Genomic DNA, 25,546 nt, shown 5'->3' on the forward strand with positions numbered 1-25,546 from the left:
CCTCCTTGCTATTACAGTTAATGGCCTTTTGTCCCATCCTTAACCTTTTTGTAGCATTTGACCATCCCTTCCAACTTCTCTGACTACTCCTCTTTTGTGGGCTTTTTATTTTCCTTCTGACCTTTAAATCTCTCTCTCTCTCTCTCTCTCTCTCTCTCTCAAGAATCTGTTTTAGGCTCTCTTCTTTCTACACTCTCTCCTTTGGTGATCAGATTCACTCTCACAGTTTCAATAACTACCTCTACATAGATGGTTCCCAAATATCCATCTCCATCCCTAAGCTCTCTCCAGAGCTCCAGGCCACATTTGCAGCTGCCTGCTGGATATCTCATTGGTAGCCTGCCAACAGCTCCAACTCAGCAGGGCCCCTATCCCAAATCTGCCCCTTCCTCTGTTTTCTTTATTTTTCTGCTACCAGTCAGAGTCAGAAACTTCTATGCCTTCTCTCCTTTACCCTGCTCAGTCAATTAATTGACAATTCCTATTATTCCTACCTCTGCAATATCTTCCACATTCATCTTCTTCCTGCCCACAACCCCTACAACCACCCTAGTTCAGTCTTTCAACTCTTCTCTTCCCACTAGTTTCCTTGCTGGTCTTGATGGCTTCAGGCTTTTCTCCAACCCAAAGTACCATTCTATTCACACACATCACTGCAATTGGCCTTCTTCTTGTTCTTTAGTCTCTGTTGTGTCCATCTCTTTGTGACTCCATTTTGGGGTTTTCTTGGCAAAGATACCGGAGAATCTGGCAGTATACCATTTACTTCTGCGGCTCATTTTACAGATGAGGAACTGAGATAAACAGAATCAAATGACTTGCCCCAAGTCACACAGCTAATGCTTGAGATCAGATCTGAACTAATGAAGATTGCGTATTCCTGATTCCAAATCCATTGCTCTATCCACTGCACCACCACCTAGCTGCCCTTGTTTCTTATTACCTACCAAAGAGAAGTATCAGCTCCACAGTCTGGAATTCAAGGCACCAAAAACCCAATCTTCTCATCCAACCTTCTCGTACCTTACTCTCCTTCAAATATTTTATGTCACAATCAGTCTGGAATACTGTTTCCTATTCTCATCATAGCTTTCCAGCCTCATTCCATGTTACTTTCTTTAATATGCTCTCTACTCTAGCCAAACTCTCCTGCTATCTGCTCTCCATATACATTATTTCATTTCCTATTTCCCTGTCTTTGAACAAGTGGCCCCAAGTATCTGAATATACTTACTCCCTCTTAATTTCTGACTTTTGGAATCCTTAGCTTCACTTAAGCACCTGCAGGTGCTACTTTCTACATGACACCTTGTCTAATACCTTCTAATTATTAGCATGAACTCTTTTGAAATTGCCACTTCAGTGGAATGTATGTCAAGTCAACAAAGCATTCATTTAGTGCCTGCTATATGCCTGGCACTGTACTAAACACTGGGCATAAAAAGAACTCAAAAAAAAAATAGTCCTTGCCCTCAAGGAGCTCACAGTCTAGTGGGGGTAAACAACATGTAAACAATTATAAACAAAATATATATAAAGGTCAGCTGAAGATGATCTCATAAGAGACAGCCAATAAAAATGCCCAGAGTCAGAAAATGGAGCATCTTGTGTAAGGAACCCTAAGGAGGCCAGTGTCCCTGGATCAGATTTCATGAAGTAGAGTAAGAGGAAGGCAGGAAAGGTGAGAAGGCAGGAAATGGAAGGGAAGTAGGGATTGGTAAGTTATAAAGGGCTTTAAAAGCAAAACGGAGGATTTTATATTTGATCCTGGAATTTATTTTTAGTAAATAAAAATAAATTTTATATATTTATATTTATAAAAAATAAATTTTATAATTGATCCTGAAAGAGCCATTGGAGTTTACTGACTAGAGGGGGGAAATGGTCAGGCTTGCAATTAAGGAAGATCAAGTTGAGAGCTAAATAAAGGATGAAGTGGAGTGGTCAGAGGCTTGTAGCAAGGCAGACCCATTAGCAGACTACTGCAATAGTCCAGGCATGAGATAACGAGGGACTTCACCAGGCTGGTGGCAGTGTCCAAAGAAAGAAAAGGGCATATACAAGACATGACAAAGGTAGAAATGATAATTGGATATGGAGCATGAGAGAGAATGAGGAATCAAGGATGACACCTAGTTTTTGAGCCTGAGAGACTGGAAGGATAGTGGTATCTCAATAGGAAGAGGGGAGAGTTTGAGGGAAAGATAATGAATATAGGTTTAGATATGTTAAGTTTAATACATCTACAAGACATCCTGTTAGAAATATCCAAGGGTTCATCAGAGACGTGAGTCTGGAGGTTAGGAGAGGGATTAGAGCTAGACAAAGATCTTGGTATCATCTGCTTATGGGTGTTGATCCATGGGAAGTGATAAAAAGACTATGAAGCAAAGTAATACATAGAAATAAAAGAACCCAAAACAAAACTTTAGGGGATCGAACAAAGAGGGGCAACCTTTTTGTCTTTGTATCCCTAGAACCTAAGAAAAAACAACACTGTACATCACAATGGTTTGCCAAATTTTTAAAATTTAATTTTATATACCTACAGTGTAGAAATAACAGCTTTACCCTACTTCCTGAACAAGGAACAATGATAGAACAATAGATGTGATAGTGATTCAACTAGACCCTTCCTTTCATTCCCTCTTCTCTTACATACTAGAACCTTAACAGGACATGGTAAAAATGTAGTCTGAATGCCTATAGGCCAGGGAAAAATGGCAGTAAGCTGCTGGTTCCTCCCTTTCCTCTACCCTTGATAATCTCAGGCTGGCAGTAAGAGGTTAAATTGCTCGGGTTGTACCATGGCAGAAACTATTCAAAAGAACTTCCTGTTCAGCACCCAGATTTTCCACAGGCCAGTCAAACAGTTCAGCCTCACCCAAGCAAGTAAATAGTAGTCTACTTCCTCAATTCCTGTAACTGAACTGCTTAAGATTAATCATAACTTTTCCCAAAAATATGTATAACTTTGAATCAGTCACTTATCCACAAAAAGATTAAAAGAAAACTGAGGTATACCTTTCATTATTTAAAAAAAAAATAAAAACCATTGGCCTGTGTTGGAAAGATCAAACATGAATTGTGCTCAAATTCATGTGCCAGAAAAGAATTGAAGATGAACATGAAAGGTCCAGAGTTGGAATAATTTAGAAGTTCCTTCCTAACTTTGTCCTGCTCCTAAACAGATTGCATCAGAATGAATTCCAGTCAATCAATCAACATTTATTAAGTACCCACAATGTATCAGGTACTAATGCTAAGTGCTAAGGATGCAAGAAAGGAAAAAGACAATCCTTGCCTTCAAGGAGCTTACAATCTGATAAGGTAAGCAACATGCAAACAAGGAGATAAAAAGAAAACTAAAATAATATTGATAGGAAATAATTAACAAAGGAAGACCCTAGAATTAAGAGGAGTTGGGTAAGGCTTTCTATAGAAGTCCATGTTCTACGAGCTGCCTTTTTTAGGTAGAAATGAATAATGCCTTTTCCTATTGTTTTCCTTTAATTAAACAGTATGTGAAGTGGATATTAAACACTTCTCGAAGTAGTTGTTCAATATTTGAAAGATAAGATTCAAAATCACAGCTGGGTCATCTCTGAGGGAGCAAGAGGGCAAACGTAGGCGGAGGCAGTAGGGATGTAGGAGTATGAAGCCAAGCCAATGTGTAGGCTAGAGTTTCTTGGTAAAACCATCAAGAGAAAAGAGGATTAGTTCCCTGTTTTCTTGTATCCCATGGCAACTATTATAGAGAAAGAGACCTACTATATTTAAACATTAAAAAAAGCCATTGCATTTTCAAAGAGAACATACAGAAGAGCTATAATATATTGTAATAGAAATACCAGCAGGACATTTCAGAACTTCCATTTATGATATGCTAATGTCCTTCATCAGTTAGGCTCATAACAAAATCAGTGAGTATGGTAATGGTCCATTAATGAACACCCTGGAGCGTCTTCCTGCTCACCTAATGGGAAATGGGCCTGGCTGATTTTCTCCAGCTTGGAAAAAGATTATAGTTTTTCTCCCATATCTTATTTTTGTGAATTTTTCTTTAAGGACCATTAAGTATATCTTATGCAATCTTAAAGTAAACTTCCTTTATATAGAGGTTGGATCAAACAGATTTTCTCTCAAACCCACAGTTCTAAAACACTAACACCAGGAAAGATTTTAAAATTCAGAAATATATTTTTACCTTCCAAGTCCAATTAGATGAATCTGTATATCATGCAAAGGAGAGAGACCATGAGATTTGAAATGAGAAAGGAAAGAGAAAACTTTTACTGAGCAAAGAAGGAAAAAATATTCTCTGTCATAGCTCTGTTCAACTAAGGCAATTTTCTATGGCATATATATATATATATATATTTGACTATCTAGCTATTCAACATATGGCTAGAAGTCCCCATCAATTAGACAGGTAAAGAGACTTGGGCAACTAGATGACACAGGATAGAGTGCTGGGTCTGGGAGTAAGGAAGACTCATCTTCCTGAGTTCAAATCCAGCCTCAGACACTTATTAGTTGGGTGATCCTGAGATGGAGAAGGAAATGACAAACCTTTCCAATATCTTTGCCAAGAAAAACTCCAAATGGGGTTACAAAGAATTGGACGTGACTGAAAACAACTGAACAACAAAGTAATTCTTGGTATCTAAGGATTGTAAAAGCTTGATTTAAATTTTAAAATATTTGAGTAGAACTGCATTAGTTTTATTTTTGCTTATTTGTTTTGTTTAGTGCCCCATCACATTGTTAACATCTACTTTGGACAAACTGCTATCTAGTCATATCTCTATTTTGTACCTGTGAAACTGATTTTTAAAACTCAAGTAGAAGACTTAACCTTTAACCCTACGTTAGAGTCCAATGTCTTAGACTACATTTTTGAATCTGGATGTCATCCAAAGAACCATATCATTTCAAAGTTGGAAGAGACTTTAGCAGCCCTCTAGTTTAACCCATACCTGAAAATAATCCTCTCTCACTTTTTCTTGAAGACCTCCAATAAAAGAAGAAATCATAAGCCCCCCAAAATTAAACTAAATTTATATTTTAGAAGTTTTTTTTTCTTAAACCCTTAACTTCTGTATAGTGGCTCCTTGGTGGAAGAGTGGGCAATGGGAGTCAAGTGACTTGCCCAGGGTCACACAGCTGGGAAGTGTCTGAGGCCGGATTTGAACCTAGGACCTCCTGTCTCTAGGCCTGACTCTCAATCCACTGAGCTACCCAGCTGCCCCCTAAATTTATATTTTGCAGGGCATATTTTTCACTTCAGGATTAAAATCCCATCCTAAACTTATCTGGGAAAAATGTAGAAGGAGAGCATATTATATCAGAGTTGAAAGTTACTAGTCTCAGACTAGTGTGAATAATTAATCCCCTAAAGTGGTTGCATTAATTGAATTTTTACTGCACATTTCCATTGAGCTGGAACCAGTTACTATATTTTACATAATTATAACTTCAAACTGTACAAATATAATGTGACCACTTCAGGGTATTCATTCTTCTCACTAATTAGGACATAGATCTTTACATGTTAAAGTTGCCAAAACAGATGCAAAGGAAGGTTATTTATTTTCCTTCCTTCTTTAACCTAAGTTTAAACTTCATTATAGCATCTCACACATCAGGATGTTGTTCTTGGTAGTTTGCCTAAATATTTTCTCACTCAGTGTCATACTTTACGCATAATAACTCAAGTGTCAGAGATCAGAGCTATAAGGGCCCTTAGAGGCAATCTAAGATAACTCTCTCATTTTAGAGATGAGGGAACTGAAGCCAAAGAAAGTAAAGGGAATTGCCCCATGTTAATAAGTCTCAGAGGCAGGACTGGAACCCAAGATCTCTAATTAAAAAACAAGTTCTTCTTCTACTATACCATGCTACCAGTCCTTTGCATAAAACTAAATAATTACTTCTTTGATATTTTGCTTTTGTGTCTATATATATTTACACACACAAATATATGAATGTATGTGTATGTAAGTCACTCTATTTTTCAATAACAATTTTAAAATAATTTTATTTATTCTACAAAATCAATGACCTCCAAGCCTTTGTTTACTCCTTTTATTCTTCCCTAAACTTCCTCCAAGCAGTCTCTACAGTTCCAGTAATAAAATTTTCCCCTCAAGTGCAGCTTCATGAGAATTATTTCCTCTACTCTATGACCTCCCTGCTCATTTCATTGATTCATGTTTATATATGGCAGCTGGTGTATGTACATTCAGAGTTTAAATATAATCTTGGTCTTCCTGCTGGCCAATCATTCATTTATCACTTTTTTCTGGCTTCCCTGCTTCTCCCAAAAGCCCAGAAAAGGACCTTTAAACACTGAAAATTTGTGTCATTGTTCTCCTTTAGAATGGTTTCTTGTCTATTCTAATAGGTTTTAGATACATTTCTAGTTTAATATTCATTATCCTTCAATTTACAGTTGGTGCATTTAAGATTTTATTTTGATTGGAGTCTAAACCTACTAAAGACTGACACAAGTCACTGATAGAGGAGATGGAAGGTTGAGAACCTGTTCTGAGAAGAAAGGCAGAGAGAGCCGAAGAAAGAACTATTTAAAAAACTATATCAAAGAAGACTCTAGACTTCAGAAATGTGAACACCATTCCTCTTTTCCAAACTTGTAATGATCATGCCCTCATCTGTACTTATTGAATTTTTTTTTTGGTGGGGGGATGAATTTTAGGATCCCAAATGTGATTTCTTCAGTGTAAAGAACTAAAAGTAGAATGTTTCCTACCAAAGGTATAACCTATCAATCTTAGAGAGAGTGTTAGAGGACTGAGAGATTAAGGGACTTATCCAAACTAATAAGTGTAAGAAGCTAGTATGTGGGGGAAGCTAAAGTGGCACAATGAATCCTGCCTCAGACATCTACTTTGTGATCCTAGGCAAGTCAGTTTACTTCAATCTGCCTTAATTTCCTCATCTGTAAAATGAGGAAAACATTAGTACCTACCTCTCCAGTTATGTGAGGATCAACTGACAGAAAATTTGTAAGATGCTTTTACAAACCTTAAAGAGCTATATAAATGTTAGCTATGATTATTATTAAGCAGGAATTTGTTTTATTTTAAATTATTGTATTAATATTATTTTAAATAACTATGATTTAATAATTAGTTTTATTGTTATTTAAGCAGGTCCTTCCTGACTCTAAGGTCAGTCCTTTATCTACCACATCATGTGCCCTTAATGAGTACTATCAAAGTCTGAATTTGTATTTTAATTATTTATAAGTTCATTTATATCACCTTATAGATTGTAAACTCCTGGAATCAGAAGCAATATCTCATCTTCGTATATACCCCAGAACCTAGCAATGGGGATGGTATACAGCTAATGTTTATAGAATACATGCCTTCCATAAATGATCAAGTGTTTCCTTTTGGAAGATGTTGTCAAAAGTTGTTTTTAAGATGCAGTTTCATTCTCTTTAAAAATATTAAGTTATTTCCAAGCCAATTATGATTTAGGTTTCTAGAATTTAAACACTTTTTTTAAAGACCTCCCCTCACACTTTACTCACTTGGTAAATGTGATTAACACTGGCAGTAGTCTAGGTCAGGTGTCAAACTCCCCTGAGAGCCCCAACCAAATTAAAATGTAACTGGAAAATGTTTAGCAAAAACTACAATGCAGAGAATGTACTTTGTGGTTGCTAAATAAACCTGCAGCAACAGGGATCTGTTTCTACTTAAGTTTGACACTATGGGTCTGAAACATCTTTAGCAATGAAAATATCTTCACCAAGAAGAATGTCTAGAAGAAATGCCAATGATTAGATGGTAAGAGTCAGAATAATTCACTGATAGCCAGTGTTTCAATAAATACTTCTGAAAAAGAAAGCTAATAACTTGTTTCTAGTTTGTCTGGAAGGCAGGCTCACTGCTACACAATCAGAGGTGAGAAAGAGGCCGAGGGAGGACGTCAGCAGGGAAAGAGGGAATGTTGTCCTTATATATCCATACCTCTGATTCCTGTAGGGTACCACGATTTAAGCACACCATGTCAGGGCAGGTGATGGGAGACCCACATCCTTCTCGAACTGCCAGCTGCACGTACTGTCTCAGGCACTAGAAATGGACAGGAAAAAAAAATCAAGCCAATGAAATAATACATTCTAAGACCACAGAGGCTGCCAAAAAGAACCATCACTACGACCATCTGTTTCCTTACTTGGTATTCCTGGGGATCAAATCCTTAGATTTAAGTTATCTTAAAAGTGAAAACAAGGAATCACAGCTTTGGATAGAATGCATAGAAGAACAATTAATTATATATAGCTTCATCCTGAAGGTATCAAATTTGTTCTAGGCCACAAGTCAAAAAGCATTCTATTGCTACCACATCTTACACACACACACACACACACACACACACACACACACACACACACACACACACACACCCTTAGGCTGCTCTAATGGAAAAAAAAAAGTCTTTTCCACTTTAGGTAAGTGTTACTGTCCAACGTGTCCACCTCCCTATGATTCCATTTTGAGATTTTTTTTTTTTTTTGGCAAAGATATTGACGAGGTTTGCCATTTACCACAGAAAGAAATAGAGGCAAACAAGGTTAAATAGCCTACCAAGGGTCACACAGCAAGGAAGTGTCTAAAACTGGATTTGAGCTCATAAAGATGAACCTTCCTGATTCCAAGCCCAGGGCTCTATTCACTGTACCATCTAGCTGCTCTTAGCTAGGTGGTACAGCAAATAGAAAGCTAGGCCAGAAGTAAGAAAGATATAAGTTCAAATCCAGCCTCAGACACTTCCTAGCTGTGTGATCCTGGTTAAATACTTAACTCTGATTTGCCTCAGTTTTCTCAATTATAAAAAAATGCTGATAATAATAATAACGAGGATCAAATGCTTTAACAATTGTAAAATGCTAAACACAGTTTCTGGCACAAAGTGAGTGCTATATAAATGTTTACTGCACTTATACATATTCCTAATTCAGCCTCTTTCTCAATCAACCCCCTTATCCTTGGACTGCCTAAAACTAGAATGAAGAATATTAAATAGGTTAGTCAGGGTTAGTCTAAAACAAAGATAGAGTTGGCAGTCATGTAAGTAATGTGACTTGAGAAGCAGTGAAAAGGGCAGCTAGGTGGCATAGAAATCAGGAAGACTCCTCTTTCTGAATTCAAATCTGACCTCAAACTAGCTATGTGCGCCTGGGCAAGTCACTTAACCCTGTTTGCCTCAGTTTCTTCATCTGTAAAATGTGCTGGAGAATGAAATGGCAAAACACTCCAGTTTCTTTGCCAAGAAAACATGAAATGGGCTCACAGAGAATTTAAATATGACTGATCAACAACAATGAAAAGGGCACCTGGCCAAAAATCTCTTCTACCCTTTTGGAAGTAGTCTAAATTTTAGTATTGGAGGTTCGATCCTTGGACCTAAAGTATTGCCATCCCTCAATACCATTCATCTAATTTTATTCAAAAAAACATGTATTAAGTGCCTACTACATGAAAATATCTCAGAAAATCTAAAATGGATTATTAGTATCTAAGAGTAAATTAGTTTATTATTATTTCTTCTTTGACATTTAACTGAAGATGAAGAATATTTTTAATACTATTTTTTCTCCAATTACATGTAAAAACAATTTTTAAACATTTGGGGCTTTTTTTAATTTTTAATTCCAAATTCTCACTCTCCCTTTTATCTTCCCTCCTTTCCCCTCTCCATGAGAGAATAAACTAACCTAATCTAGATTTTACATTTACAATCATGCAAAACATTTTTATGTAGTGTTTTTTATGGGGAAAGTATGTGTATTGAAGTAAATGTTAAGAGCAACAGGAGGAAAAGAGAGGTTAATTTTAAGGCATGGGGCACCAGATAAGACATGTTCAGGTGAGCTACCACTTTGGGCAGCCTGAGGATGCAGGTTGTCCAGGTAGAAGGGCACTACAACAGGGAAAAGGTATGTGGGAGGAAACCACTCATGTCAAAATCTTACCTAGGACCTTGATGGTATACATAAATCTATCATTTAAAGGGTAGAAAGATGAACCACTAACTCCTGCACCCTCAACAAGTATCAAACAAGACATTTAAGGAAGCAACTGAAGCAAAAGTATCAGTATTCCAAAAGCAGGTACCTACCCTTTGACCAACCAGAGTCTCAAAACCCCCACACATGCCATTTTATTACTTTTCCAAATCATATAAAGAAGAATCTAAATCTTTACCATTTCAATGGATCTACAGATTTGATGAACTTGGCTCTCTTCTATACCAATGCAGATCACAACCTAGTCATGCCATCTCAGTCTGTAAGGATCTAGTCAATATGGATTCACTGTCCCTTTATTTTCTATTTCTCTTTCAATAGAACAGTCCATCTCCTTTTATTTAGCCTGAGGGTAGAACTAGGATGAATAGGTCGAAATTATAGGGTGGCAGATTTCATCTCCATATAATGAGTTTTTTCTGTAACAAAAATGCTAGAGAGAGAGAATGGTTCAGTGCTTCAGTGTCAGGAGTATCTAGACTCATCAAGTTCTTCCTTCATTTCAAATTGGTTTTGCAACCCTAGACAAATAACTTAACCTCAAAGGGCCCTAAAAGAAAGAATCTCCTCACAAAACATGCTTTGTATCAATGATGTAGCAATGTAGCAATAATGAGATATTCAAAAGTAAAATGACTTTCCTTAAAGGTGCTGGGTTACCCATTGCTGGTGTTCTTTAAGCTGGGACCAAATGATTCTCTTGTTGGGAATAGTAAAGTGTATTCATGATATGGGAAAATTCAAGGTGACTTTCAACTCAAATTTGATTCTATTGCCTCAGAATAACAATCCAAAAAATCAACAAATATCATTTCTGCTATTAAGCTCCTAAGAAAAATGACATAAGGTAAGCTTCTTGAGGGCAGAGACTGGTTAGGTTTTGCATTTAGGTCCCTAGTACAGTGCCTGGATCATAGTGGGCATTTCATAAATGCTTGCCACATTGTTAAATGATATCCTATTTTCCCCCTAGTCATAGTGTAAATCTTAGGGGATAATCCATAAATAAGACATCCTACCTCTAATCCATTCTGAAGAAAAGAAATACGTCTTCCTTGGGATTAGTCTCAAAATAGTTCCAACTTCAGGAAAACATATTGTGGGAAGCTTTTCGTGAATAAACAGACTACTTATAATGGAAATTATATCTGGCCTTAAGGTTATCTATGTTACATGCCATTCCATATGCAGAAACTTGTCCCTTTGCATTTTTCAAATCCATTTCTTATAATACTCACTTTCAGAGAAACATTAATATCAATAGTTCAGATTTTAAATATGCAATATAATCAAACCACTGCCCAATTAAGAACTAGTTATATTTCCTTTCAACTTACTGCCAAAAAGGGGACTGCCCCCCAATTGGATTTTTGTCAATACACCTAACATTGGTTTTGTTCTTTCTCCCTTTTATTTCCCTTTTATTCCCGAATTATTGTAAGTTTTAATTTGATTATGTTTCCATGACCCACTGGGGAGACTGGTCTCCCAAAGGATCACAGGGGGGAATGTGTTGTTGGAAAATCTTGAACCCCTAGAACTGCATTGCCCAAAATTCCTTTCTGTATTACCCACAATTCCTTTTGCCTTTTGTATACATGCATCCTTACACAGTCTATAGTTTGGGTTCTCTCTGCCCCACCCTCTCTCTTCCACATGAGTTGAGTGGTGAACATTCCTTGTTTACCCTAGCTCTCAAGTAAATGTTAATAAATCTTTATAAATATTATATTTTGGATATATTGAATATTAATTTTAAAATCCACATTACTAAAATCAAAAACTGTAAGCCTACTAGGTTCATTACTTTCTTTAGTTTCATTGGTCAAGTCAGGCATTTGAGGATAGAACCTAGAGATCTTCTCCTAGAAGTTTTAACTCTTTCATCTCCCAAACTTTGGCTCAGGAGTCCTGCTGTCATAACTGACAGCAGCCACACCTGAGCTACTTCATGCTTCACTTTGCTTCCTATGCCCCTTCCCTAATTTCAATCCTCAAACCATGTCAATCTACTCCCCAAAGACCCAACTCTAGGGAATTTTACTAGTTTCCTCCAAAAGGAGATTGATATTTCAAGAATACACACAACTATGTGCTTGTCACCCCTTACTGGCAAGTAAGCTGCCTCTTTAAAAGACAGGGACTATCTCTGATTTCACACTTGTACCTAAATCACTCGGTACAGTGCTTGGCCTAAATAAGTGCTTAATAAAAACTTTCAATCATTTATTGTAAGCTCTCTTTAGAAATACATGAACAATTCTTGCTTGTGGGGTTTTGATTTTCCCTCAACATTTATCCTAAAACCATTCATAGAATGGAACAAAAAAGGTAGGAGCTAGGGCTGATACCAATATTTCTTCACATGGAACAGATACATTGTCAAATTAAGCATGTTCTTTGAACAGGCTTACTGTTACACTTCAAAATACTCAAGAATTAAGTTTTCCCAATTCTTAGACATTTGCACAAGAACAGGCAGAGTCATTAACATTTAACAGTTTATCCTTTAGCCATTGTTTTCTCTCAGAGCAGAAAAGGGAATTCTACCTAGCACTTCTCAGCTTCCTTGTTAGCATATTTTTTTGTTTTCCTGAACCAGAATTCTAGTCCCAAGTCTCTTCAGCTACCTTTATAATGCTAACAGGGAAGGCAAAAATAACTTGAATAGCTGAGCAGGATTCGAGGAACCAGGCAACAGTTTTTTTTAAAAAATAAATAAAAGCTTATAATGATGGAAAAAGTGGGCAATATTTGAAGATAGAGCAGCTAGGTGGCACATTGGACAGAATGCTGGTCCTGCAGTCAGGAAGTCTCAACTCCATGAGTTCAAATCTAGCTTCTAGCTGTGTGACCCTGAGCAAGTCACTTAAACCTCTTGGCCTTGGTTTCTTCATCTACAAAATGAGCTGGAGAAAGAAATGGCAAACCAGTCCAGTATCTTTGCCAAGAAGAGTCAGACACTATTGAAAAATAATGGAAGAATCTGAAGAGACCTTTATGGATATAGAGAGAACTCAGTGAGGAAATTAAGCAAAGCTAGGTAACTGAGGGGGGAAAAAAGCTAAAAAATAACAGAAGAAAGCAAGTGACAAGAATGAGTAACAGTTATGATACAGAATCTCATTTTCAGCTAGTAAAAATATCAGGAGGGAGTTTTTCATTGAGTTGCATAACATGTTAAAAGATTATCTTTCTCTCATGGCCAACTAATTCCTATCTACACACAAAACATCTTGAATACAGGATAAAGGGACAGAAGAACATATTCATTCCATAGGTTGCCATAAAATATTTGTTTTTTTTTAATATAAAAGGTTTTTCAAAGTTTAAGAAGAAAAGAAATGGAAAACTAGAAAGAAATGTGACCTGAACAAGAAGTTGTAAACTAATGTGACAAAAAAGAAAGACTGTTCAACACAAAGTTAAAATCTTATAGAAGAGGGAACTGGACCTTCAAAGGAAATAGCTTCTTATATTCCCCCTCAACCTCCTGCAAAATGGTCATGAGGATCCATAGTTGACATCAAGAAGAAAATTGTAAAATAATCAGAGGAAGACTAAGTAAATTGTAGTGGTTGGTGTCTCATCTGGTAAGTACCAACAAATATTTACTTCTAAGCCTGATTTTAACAATAGAGAGTTCTGCATGGTCTGTTGCATACTCTAAGAACATGCTATCTGAGGAGACAAAAAGACCCTTTTTAAGACTTGTGAAACCTAATTATTTGTCTTCACATGAACTTATCCTCCTGAAGACAATCTGGACACAGGAAGTGCCCTTTCATCAGTGCTGCCAATTAAAGACAGGGCCTTGAGAAGAGAGAAGCAAGTTTGATTACCAAATCTGATTAAGATGATGCTTGAGTCAAAAATTGTTTCTAAGTATAATTTTAAAAAATGATGCCTGAGACAGTGTTTGGATTTTTGAACCATGTCTTAAAATCTAGGAAAGACAATCTCTTAAATGGGAATGGAGGACACTTAATGAGGGTTAGTAAGAATGTATTTGCCTAGAATCTTCCAAATGGATCAAAGGAATCCTAAAATGGAAAAGAGACAATCACTCATTCAAATGAAAAGAATAGCAGCTACAAGAGGAGAAAAAGAATTATTATAGAGATGCTCAGTAATTCTAAAGAAACTAAACCTTCAAAAGGAATGAGTAAGGGGGCAGCTGGGTGGCTCAGTGGATTGAGAGTCAGACCCAGAGACAAGAGGTCCTGAGTGTGTGTGACTGTGGGCAAGTCACTTAATCCCCATTGCCTAGCCCTTACCATTCTGCTGCCTTAGAACCAATACCCAGTATTGATTCTAAGATGGAAGGTAAGGGTTTAAAAAAAAAGGAATGAGCAATAAAATCCAAAGATTCAAATATTCTTATTCAAATGAATAAAGTGTGGTTAATAAGTAAGATAAACTAAAAATCCTAGCACAAGGAGGCAAATTTGATCTTTCACATGAATCACTGAGAGATATTGTAGGATGTTTTTTGTTGTTATTTACTCATTTTTCAGTTGCATCTGACTCTGTGTACTCCCTAGGGTTTTCTTAGCAGAAAGAGTGGAGTGGTTTGCCAATTCCTTCTTCAGCTCATTTACAGAAGTAAGATTGTAATTTTCACCAGTAATTGAGGCTGGCGACCCTTGAGTCAATTGGTGATGACTCCTCCAAGGCACAGAGAATAAGATGGCTACCCTCAGGCCTGAGATCCTTAAAAACACAATCTGACTGATAGATCTCAACAACAGGTTTATTACAGGTGATAGTTAGGCTTGGGTACAAGATGGAGGGCTAGGAGTTTCCCTATACTTAATAAATCTCTGCAAAAGGTCGTTTCGGTCTCCAACATAGTTGGAGCTACACTATCTCCCTCTCTGCCTAAATTTCCCATCTTCCTGTCTAACTGCTCTAGTCTAAGCCCAACCAAATATTCTTTGTGTAGAGGATGATCTATGGATCCTTTCAATGTCTATTTTTCCCTCTTGTTGAAGAACATCAGGGCAGTTTTCTTTGATAATTTCTTGTAGTCTAGTGTCCAAATTTCTATTAATTTCTGATTTTTCAGGAAGTCCAATGATTCTCAAATTGTCTCTTCTAGACCTGTTTTCTTGATCTGTCATTCAGTGAGATATTTCACGTTTCCTTCTATTTTGTCATTCTTTTTATATTGCTTTATTAGTTCTTACTGTCTTGCAAGATGACTGCCATCTGCTTGCCCAATTTTGGTCTTTAGAGACTGGTTTTCTGCTATAATTGTTTGATTTTCTTTTTTGATTTGATCTATCTTGTTTTTCATGGTTTCCTGCTGTTTAATTTGGGTCTCCAATTTTCTTATCATTTCATTTGATTTTGGGGCATCTTTCTCCAATTGGGAGTTTCTGTCTTTTAACCTGTTAATTTCCTTTTGAACTATTTCCCACTTTTCTTGTCAAATCTCTTTCAACTTTCTCATGATCTCAGATTTGAACTCTTCAAGAGCTTGTGACCAATTTTCATTTTTTTGGGAAGGTTTGGATGTGTTTACTTGTTTGTCCTCCTTTGCTGTCTGCTCTGTTGTCTGGATTTTTTCTGTGTAAAAGTTATCAAGTGTTAATGCTTTCCTCTTGTTTTTTCTTTTGGTTAGTTCTTGGGCATTGCTTGCCATTATTATGCTGGCTTTTCCTTGTCAGTCAGAAGTCTGGGTGAGGCTGGCAAGCTCTCTGTGTATAGAGTTGTGGAGCAGTTTTTGCCTGAGTCACAGGGCAGTGCCACCCCTCTCAGCTTTATCCTTGCACCTAAGGTCTGCGCTCTTTACACTCCTGGGGTCTCAAGTCTAGCTATTCTCAGGGTCAAGCTTCCTGGTGGTCCCCTTGCTTGCTCCTCTGCCCAAGGCTCTTTTACGAGTCTCAGCGCGCTGCTTCCACAGACTGTCACCCCTCCGCTCTAGGTCCATGCTCAAGGTCCGCACTCAAAGTCCACGTTCTTTAGCCTCTTGGGGTTTTAAGTCTTGCTGCTCTCAGGAGCAAGCCCTTGGTGATGCCAGTCAGCTGCCAAGAACTTAGTGAATGCCCCACACTTGCTCTAACTCTTGTGTGCTGGCTCTGGGGCTGTGGGGGGTAGGGGCAGGGGTGGGGGTTTGATCAGCTCACATTTTAGTGAGAGCTATTTCACCCCCTTATAGCATGGAAATGCCCAAATCTCTTGTACCTTCAATGCTGCACCCTATTGTGGGATCCCTTTGTTCATATGGATTTGACTTTTGTGTCCTTTTGAGGTATCATGTATGAGTTGGTTAGGAGAGTTAAGCACCCTGCTTCTACTCTGCAGCCATCTTAACCCAAAAGTCCCCCAAATAGTCTTTGATATAAGGTGAGAGGCAGTTGCTGGATCAGGAGGATGGTGCCAGGAATGACCTAGTCACCCCTGTCTGCAGGAATTCCAGGTCAGTTTCACTGGTATTCTTTTCTTGGTAGTTCAATAGATGTCAATTCGCTGTCTGGGATCAATGCAGAGACAACAGGACCAACAGGAGACAAAGTAGAAGATTAGGGCAAATCTCACACTGGATCAGAGAGAGAGCCAAGTTCAGAAGCTGTATACTTCTCCACAACCTCCTCACTCCCTCTCCAACTGACAGTCCAGCACCTCAGAACCCTCTCTGAGAATTCCAAGCTTCCCTCTTACACATTCTGTTTTCTGCATCCAGCAAACTTCTGTATCTTTACTCTGACCCTTTACATTTTACCCAAATTCCTTCCTTTCACAGAAGAGGAAACTGAGACAAAAAGGGTTAAGTGACTTGCCCTGGGTCACACAGCTTATAAGTATCCAAGGCCAAATATGAATGCAGGAAGATAACTTCCTGACTCAAGGTCCTGCACTCTATGCACTATATCACTTAGCTGCCTCTATACAATGGAGCCCATGATTAAAATATTTCTCAGGGAGACTTATGGTTTATTCAGAAAAAAAAGGCATGCAATATGAGGGACAGAAATAGGATATTGTATTTTTTGAATATATTATTTTTGTATAGTGTTCTAAACCTTTCTTTTTTTAATTATTTAAATTTATTTATCTGTTTTTTTTTAAACCCTTAACTTCTGTGTATTGGCTCCTAGGTGGAAGAGTGGTAAGGGTGGGCAATGGAGGTCAAGTGACTTGCCCAGGGTCACACAGCTGGGAAGTGTCTGAGGCCAGATTTGAACCTAGGACCTCCTGTCTCTAGGCCTGGTTCTCAATCCACTGAGCTACCCAGTTGCCCCCATCTGTTTGTTTCATTAAAGTTCTCAGTTATCTACCTACCATCTCCAAAAAGATATATTACACACACGCACGCATGCACACACACACACACAAGACAATGTCTTGCTTGTTTCTATTATCAGTTCCTTCTCTGGTAGTGCACATACACAAGTTATTCTTCAAATAATATTTTTTTGCAGAATATAATGTTTTTGTGATTCTCTGCTCATCAAGTAATCCTAGAACCAAAAGCAGAAATATGATGGACATTACTTGGTCAGAGTTCAAATAAGTAATACAAGCATGGATTACACCACAGGCTATCTGCTAAAAGAGAGAACATTCTGTGATTTGTTTCCATATTGAAACTCCAAGTAGACTAAAGCACCTCAAGGTAAGAATTGACTTTCTCCCCCATATTTTGTCTTTGTATCTGTAATGTAATACTAAATGTTGTAAGTGTTTAATAAATGTTTCTGAAATTTATATAAATGAGTTCAGGACAAAAGTTCACAAACCTAACACAGAGAGGCAAGATATAGCAGTGATTGGGGAAAGTGAAATATGACATCTGCCATAGCTCTCTCTTTGCCAAAATCACAGTTATTGGATATTTTTGTTGTTGTTCAAGATACTTCTTAGAAGAGTGACCCTGAGAAAAAATCACTTAACTTCCATTTGCTTAGCTTTTCTCACCTGTGAAATGGGGATCTTCAACGTGCTTCCATCCTATGATGTCTCTCAATGAAATGTATGAGAGATCAAATTTGCCTCCTTGATCTTTAGTTCAACTTGCTTATTTAACTATACTTGCTGCATTTATGTATCTAGCATCTGCTCCCCAAGGTGGTTGTGGAAATCAAATAAGATCCTATTTATAAAGCGCTCAGCACAGTACCTGGCACATAGCAGGTGCTATATAAATGTTAGATAATCACAGTAATACGGTCAATCCCAACTCTTGTTCCCTACAGTCACCTCTGGGTCAGAGCTTCAGAAATGAGAATTTACCTCTGTGTGCGCGACAGATCTACTGAAGAAAGAACAGATTAAAAAAGACTCCATGCAAGCCTCCACTTGTCATGATGTAGCACACACAGACAGAGCACATATACAACCCAAAATACGGTGACTAGACTCAAAGCTGGAGAATAGTGGCAGAGGCACATAATGGCCAAAGAATTGATCTTTTAGTCAGAAAGACCCGCATTCAAGTCCTAGAATATAGTAGTCGTGTGAGCATGAGTCACTTATTGTGTTCACCTGGGCACTGAAGGATTCAGTTACAGAACAGGTGCTAATGTGTATCACGAGTGCTTCTACACTAAGGAAATAAAAAGCCAAGAGCATTGGTGGTGCTGGTTGTTCAATCCTATCTGACCCTTTGTGACTTCATTTGGGGTTTTCTTGGCAAAGTTACTACAGTAATTTGCCATTTCCTTCTCCAGGTCATTTTACAGATGAAGAAACTGAGGCAAACAGGGTCATTAAATGACTTGTCCAGGGTCAGACTGCTAGCAAGTGTCTGAGACCAGATTTGAACTCAAGAAGATGGGTCTTCCTAACTCCAGACCTGGCATTTCTCCATCGTGCCACCTAACTGTCCCTAAGTCAGGAACATATACACTTCTTTATTGATACCTCAGAAAATGGATTTTTAAGGCTGCATTCCGAAGGTCTAAGTCAGGGGCTGAAGCTGAATCTGTGATTCCACTGCTATAGGGAACTTCCTTTTAGGATGACTTCATTCTCTCTTACTAATTCAGGCCTGTCCTTTCTCTGCGACTTAGAGTTCTGGAAACTCATCTAAGACTAGTGGTGTCAAACTGAAATAAAAATATGGGTGGCTACATGTGGACTCTGTGATATGTAGAAATAGGCAGCCATTTTCTGTAGGTTCAAAATAGCAGTTTGCCACTTTGGAACACAGAACCTGGCAAAGCACCCCAGGGCATGTGCCAAGGTGACAGTTAAGGACAGAGTATAAATTAAGGTCCACAAACCCCTGGGACTTCACTTCTTTCTCTCATTTCCTTGGGTTAGGGAGGTGGTACCAAACTGGGCCCTAGGAGGTTTGGGGAGATTGATTAGCCAGGCAGGTAGGGACAACCTTCATTGCTAGCCAAATCAATACCTTATTGGCATAGCCAACAATCTTTAAATCAAGCAAGAGTGAACACTAACTTAAAGAATACAATAGCATCTGACTCAGGGGCTTGTTAGCCTCTGAGCTCAGCAACAAACTGAAACAAGGTTGGGGAGAGACCCCCAAGGTCTTCCCATACTCTGCACCTTAGGGAACAACTTGTGTTTCAATATTTATTTAGTCTTAATACTTAGGCAAGATCATTTAGGGTTCCATCACCCACTTTCCTTCTCCCTCTTACCTACCCTCAGTTTGATAGCAATAAACCCAGTTTGATCCTAAAGCTTAAATAATCTTTGAAAGCCAACTTCTTACCTTAGTAACAGTAACTAGTTTCAAGTAGTCAGATCCAGATAACATCTCTAACCAGCTATAGTCATTTCCAAGCCAGTGGTGATCCTTCATTTCAACCTAAGTTTTCAGGAAACTACATTCTACTTCCTGGATATTCCTACCAACTGCCTGCCTGGATTGGTTTCTAAGGCTCATGGTTTAGCAAAGAATCTTGAGTCTTAAAGGAGGCTTAGCCCAGGTAAAATAAATCCTATACTCACATCTAGTTGTGGTTAGGGTCTCTCTCCTGTTTGAGCAACCATCACTAGCATCTTTAGCCTCTTACTGCTCATAACAACTCAGAAAACCACATAGTAACATTATCTATGCTCTATTGCATTTCTACTTTATTTTTTTTAAACCCTTACCTTCTGTCTTAGAATCAATACTAGGTATTGCTTCCAAGACCAAAGAGAGAGGTAAGGGCTAGACAATGGGGGTTAAGTGACTTACTTAAGGTCACACTGCTAGGAAGTGTCTGAGGCTAGATTTGAACCCAGGACCTCCTATCTCTAAGCCTGGCTCTCTATCCACTGAGCCATCCTTGTTGCTGTGTATTTTTTTTTAATCTTGTCAAATATTTCTACATTTTTATCTGGTTCCTGCCCCCCTTGGAGCGTTATGTGGGCAGTGTGTTTGATACTTCTGGCTTTGAGAGTGCCACCTTGCCAAAAGACATGTCACTGGTTGTGTGCTAAACATGGGACCTGAGCCCAGCTCTTCCGGGCTCTGAGTCTGGCTCTCTATGTGCTGTGGGGCACCACTGCCTCTACTGAAATAGAATTTTGTTGAGGCAGCTGGGTGGCTTAGTGGATTGAGAACCAGGCCTAGAAACTGGAGGTCCTGGGTTCAAATCTGGATCAGATACTTCCCAGCTGTGTAACCCTGGGCAAGTCACTTAATTCCCACTGCCTAGCTCTTACTGCTCTTCTGTCTTGGAGCCAATACACAGTATTGATTCTAAGACAGAAGATAAGAGTTTAAAAAAAAAAGAAAGAAATATAATTTTGTGCATGATTAGGTTGGTGTTTTGAGGAATGTCGCAGGATGAGGAAATAAACCCGATGGGAAAGAGGCACCAAAAGTGCCAGAACACAAACCATCATTTAGCAAAATCTCTTTGGCTTACAAAGCACCATTAAGGAACAAAAGGGGGAGATGGGAGTCCTTATTCCATACATCCCATCCACTTTTCAGTTTGCTGTGTATACCAACCCTTCTGCTCCAATTTGTAGCCTTTAGTAGCACTTGACTTAAACATGGCAGTTACTAAAGAAACGGAAAAAAGGACAAATGTAGCCCAGCAGGCATAGTAATTATAGGATGCAATGGTACTCGTCCAACTTCCCACAAAGAGCGTCTAATTCTGGAAAAATTGGCTTCTGTGATATAAAGAAATTCTATTTTATTCCTTCTTTAAAATAGCTATTGTATCTATGTACTAATAAGGGCAGCAAGGTGGTACAGTTCATAGAGTAATAAGCTTGGAGTCAAGAAGACCTGAGTTCAAATACGGCCTCGGGTACTTACTAGCTATGTGACCCTGGTCAAGTCACTTAACTTTGTTTGCCTCTGTTTCTTCATCTGTAAAATGAGCTGGAGACCCCAAATGGGGTCACAATCAGACACAACTGAAACAACTGAACAACACAACAACAAATCAGTGTACTTGGCAGCCAGTAGAAACAAAAATCAATTTTTGGGCAAAGCAACCAGGTTTGAATTCTGCCTGTCTTTTACTACTTGTGTGACCTTGCACAAGTCATTTAACCATAGTTTCCTCAGCTATAAAATGAGAGGGTTGGTCAAGGGGCCATCTCTTGAGTAACAAACTCAAATTCTTATAAGTTTCATAAAATAAAAGCCTAGTGCCATTAAAAAAAAGCAGTATGATGAAATATAATAACTGCTCCTGAAATCACTATTTTTAAAATTTCAAGGTGACCACCTATTTTAAACTGATCAGTTCTGCTTAAACCCCAAGTACATGACAACTACTGCTTCCCCACAATGGATAACCACCCCCTAAACAGTTAAGCATAATAGTATAAAAGCATGATATGGGTGGATGGTGGTACCTTCCCAGGGGTAGTTATTTCCTAATCCCAAAAAGGAAGGGCGGGTGCTTAAAACTTCAGCAAGTCAGTACCCACCATTGTCCATTGTTTCTGATCAGTTTAGTTGCGGTTCAAAGTTGTCTTCATTTATACAAGCTGCAGTCATTGTGTATATAGTTGTTTTGGGTTCTGCTTTCTTTACTTGAAAGAGATTCATCTAAACATGCCATTTTCAAAGTAGCAAACGCAAACATTTAGGGGGAAATAAGTGAACTACTGTATTTGTATTTGATTGAAGTCATTATAATCTAGAACAATGACCAGAATATACAAATGGCTGCTTCTTCTGGACAAAAAGACACAGAAGGTCATTAATACAACAACAACAGAGATTATTTGCAATTACTGAGACTCAACCACTGGAAGATTCCAGTGTTCTGTAATTTTCAGAGATGCTTGCACCTATACTCTGTAAACAGACTAAAGAACAGTTTTAATTTGGGTAGGAAGTATACATAAGATAACATGGGAAAAAATTCCTGACACCTTTTTTTTTTAATCCCACTGACAAAAATATATCGTAGTAAGGTTTTCTAAAGGAAAGCAAATCTTTTAACTATGTTTCAAAATTCCTGAATTATTTCTTTTAAGATTAAAGTTGAGTCTTCAAATGTTCACAGGAAGAACTTCCAAGTGTAAACTGACAGAAAAGGGAGGTGAGGGGGGAGGGAGAAGGGAAGGGAAGTGAAAGGGAAAGAGACTCAGCCTAGTTTAATGCATCAAAAAGAAAAAGAAACATTATTTGATTCCAGATTTATGCCTTTCTCTAAGATAGACATCAACTTCTTACAATATAAGTGACACAAACAAAATTTAGATTGGTTTTTGTTTGTTTAAAAAAGCAAATGCTCAGATCTTATTGAATGACAAAACTACTTCTTGAATATGTGGATTATTGCATGCTTCTTATTTAAACAATGGGACAGATTATTTTACCCAGATTCATCCTTTTGATTGAATCCAATGCCCTTTCTTGTATTCACAGCACCCACCTCAGCTTACAAAATTAGTCTTCTCAAAGGCTGAGTGAATGAATCACCTTTTAGGTGGATGTGGCTTGCAAACTTTTTCCCATTTTAAACTTAGAGCTCTCACCTGGAATTGCTTGTTTCTGAGGATATAGAATGCAATTTTGGCTTTTTATTGGGGCAGTACTTATATCTGATCCCAAGAGGTTTCTAGAGATTTGTCTTTATTCCATTACAAATTGTATGCCTGAAGCCCTTTGAACAGCATCAAGCACCCATAATAGTCTATATGGCTCTGCACTGAAAGATTTATACACCTTTTACCCTTCCCTGAAAGACTAACGAAATTCGTCATCATCTCATTTTAAGGGGATTTAGTGTCCAAAGTAGCAAAAGAACTTAATTGTAAGGCAGGTTCACCTTACAATGGTCACACAACATGGTTCTAAATTGTACAGGGGAGAGGAACAGGAAGATGAACTGTTTCTATTGTTCACACATATCGGAGGAGGGCCACTCTATTTATAAACATTAACATGGTAAGAAATCTCACCCCTACCTCCACACCCCAACTCCACCCAAAGCAACCAACAACAGCAGTATCCTGGTTAATAGAAGGTTAATGATAAATTATAATGGACATTTACATAGTATTTTTAAGGTTTGTTGTTGGGTTTTTTTAACCCTTATCTTCTGTCTCAGAATTGATATTGGTTCCAAGGCAGAAGATACAAAAGACTTTCTTTGCAAGAACTCTGTGAGATATGTTTAAGAGGTCCACTGATCAAACAAGCAAGACACATTTATTATTTGGCTAAATGTCAGGCACTGTGCCATGTGCAAGGAATGCCAAGGCAAAAAAAAAAAATCCCTACATTCAAGGAGCTTGTATTCCAATGAGGTAGACAATATATAAATTACAAGAGATGGAAGGTAGTCTCAGAGGGAAGTCCCTAGGGCTGTGTTGGCAAACCTATGGTACGTGTGCCACAGGGGGCTGCTTCCCCCTCTCCACTACACCTGAGGACATTTCTTTCATTACCCTCCCCTCTATCCAGAAGCCCAATGAGAACACTTCCTCCCTTCCCAGTCTGGGTTAAGGGGGTGCCTCACATGCAGTTTGAGAATGCAGTTTGGGCATTCAGTCTCTAAAAGATTTGCCATCCCAGCCCTAGAGAGTTAGTAAGAACGTGAGAAGAAAAGGGAACCAGGAAAAGTCCCCTGCCAAAGTCTGCTGCAAAAGGTGGAATTTGAGCTGATTCTTAAAGGAAAACAGGGAAATTAGAAGGCAAAAATGAGAGGGCAAAGGATGCCTTTCGGGCATGGGGTCCATTAGTGCAAAGGCACAGGGAATGTTAAGATGGAAAGTGTTGGAAGAAGGGAATGTCTGTGTGTGGCCCATGGTGGGGTTACAGAATCCATAGAGGGAAGTAAGATATAAGAAATCTAGAAAGATAAGAAGGGGGATAGGTTATGAAGGGCTTTAAATGCCAGGGGACTTTACATATAGGGAAATGAAACAGGGAAAAATTAAACAATTTGGCATGAGTAGCACAATTATTGTTAGAGGCTTTAGTATCTGACTCCTGACAGGCTTCTTCGGTTCACTTCGTTGATATCTGCCCTCCAGTTTATACCAGAATTGTCAATTCCTCATTACTTCCAAAACAGCTATAGGTGCTGGAGTGGAGACCACTTTGGGGCCAATGTAGACCAAATCATGGAATGCATCAAACCATAGGTGTGAATTTTTTTAAACTCTCAAATCCAAATGTTCAAAGTGAGAGAGTCAAGCCCTAAAGCCTAATCTGCTAACTTTCAAAGTGGTAGCTCAGTGGAGATTAACACATATCCCTTGCAGCCAAAAATAACTGTCTACTGTTTTCTGGAAAAGGGTATTCAGATCAAACTCTCTGAGGCTTTGATACAATAATTCTCCAAGAGAGAACTTTGGATTCAGATCACAAAGTACTTCAAGTCTCCACCAAGTAAATGGGATCAAACAGTTTCTTGTCTTGATCTCTGTTGATCAAGAAGCATCTAAAATTAGGAATCCTAGTGACAGAAATAATGCTAAAGAGAAATGTCCAATGTGTGATAGACTTGACTGTTCTATGCAATATAGATGCTTTCTATGTCGAAAGACAGGGCAACTAGATAGAGAGATAGATAGAGAGCTGGCCTTGGACTCAGGAAGACTCAGCTTTCTAAGTTCAAAACTGTCCCCAGACAACTTACTAACTGTGTGATCCTGGGCAAGTCACTTAACTCTGTTGGTCCCAGTTCTCTCATTGATAAAATGATCTGGAAAAGGAAATGGTAAACCACTCTAATATTTCTGTCAAGAAAAACCCCAGAAAAGGGAATCACAAAAGGTTGGATAAAACTGGAAAACTACTGAACTGAACAAGTCAAAAGTTGGACAACAATCACAACAGAGCTGACCTGCCCATCTAAATCTTTAGATCACTGAGTGCTTCCAGCATTAGTAATTCAATAACTGTCCACTGGCATTTGAGTTATAATCCCTTCCCCCATTGCTGCCTTTCTCAAAAGTCTCAAACCTGTCCCAGAATAGGGCCCAAAACTCCACACTATTCCCAAAGCAATCCAGCTGTGACAGGTGTTCTCTCCGTAAACAGTACACCCAGAAAAGAAAAAGATGGCTCCTAGACAAAGAAACCAAGAG

The 25,546-nt window shown here is 38.3% G+C and overlaps 1 protein-coding gene across 1 annotated transcript in view; it reads right to left on the reverse strand.

Moving 5' to 3' along the window:
• RNF144B (ring finger protein 144B) overlaps positions 1 to 25,546 on the reverse strand; it is a 205,903-nt gene that overhangs the window by 41,505 nt on the left and 138,852 nt on the right. Inside the window, exon 3 of the mRNA XM_044667471.1 lies at positions 8,004 to 8,108. Within this exon, the coding sequence (XP_044523406.1) occupies positions 8,004 to 8,108 (105 nt within the window). The remainder of the gene's footprint in view (positions 1 to 8,003; positions 8,109 to 25,546) is intronic.

Source organism: Gracilinanus agilis, chromosome 1 (assembly GCF_016433145.1).
Source record: "Gracilinanus agilis isolate LMUSP501 chromosome 1, AgileGrace, whole genome shotgun sequence".
Classification (NCBI taxonomy): Eukaryota; Metazoa; Chordata; class Mammalia; order Didelphimorphia; family Didelphidae; genus Gracilinanus; species Gracilinanus agilis.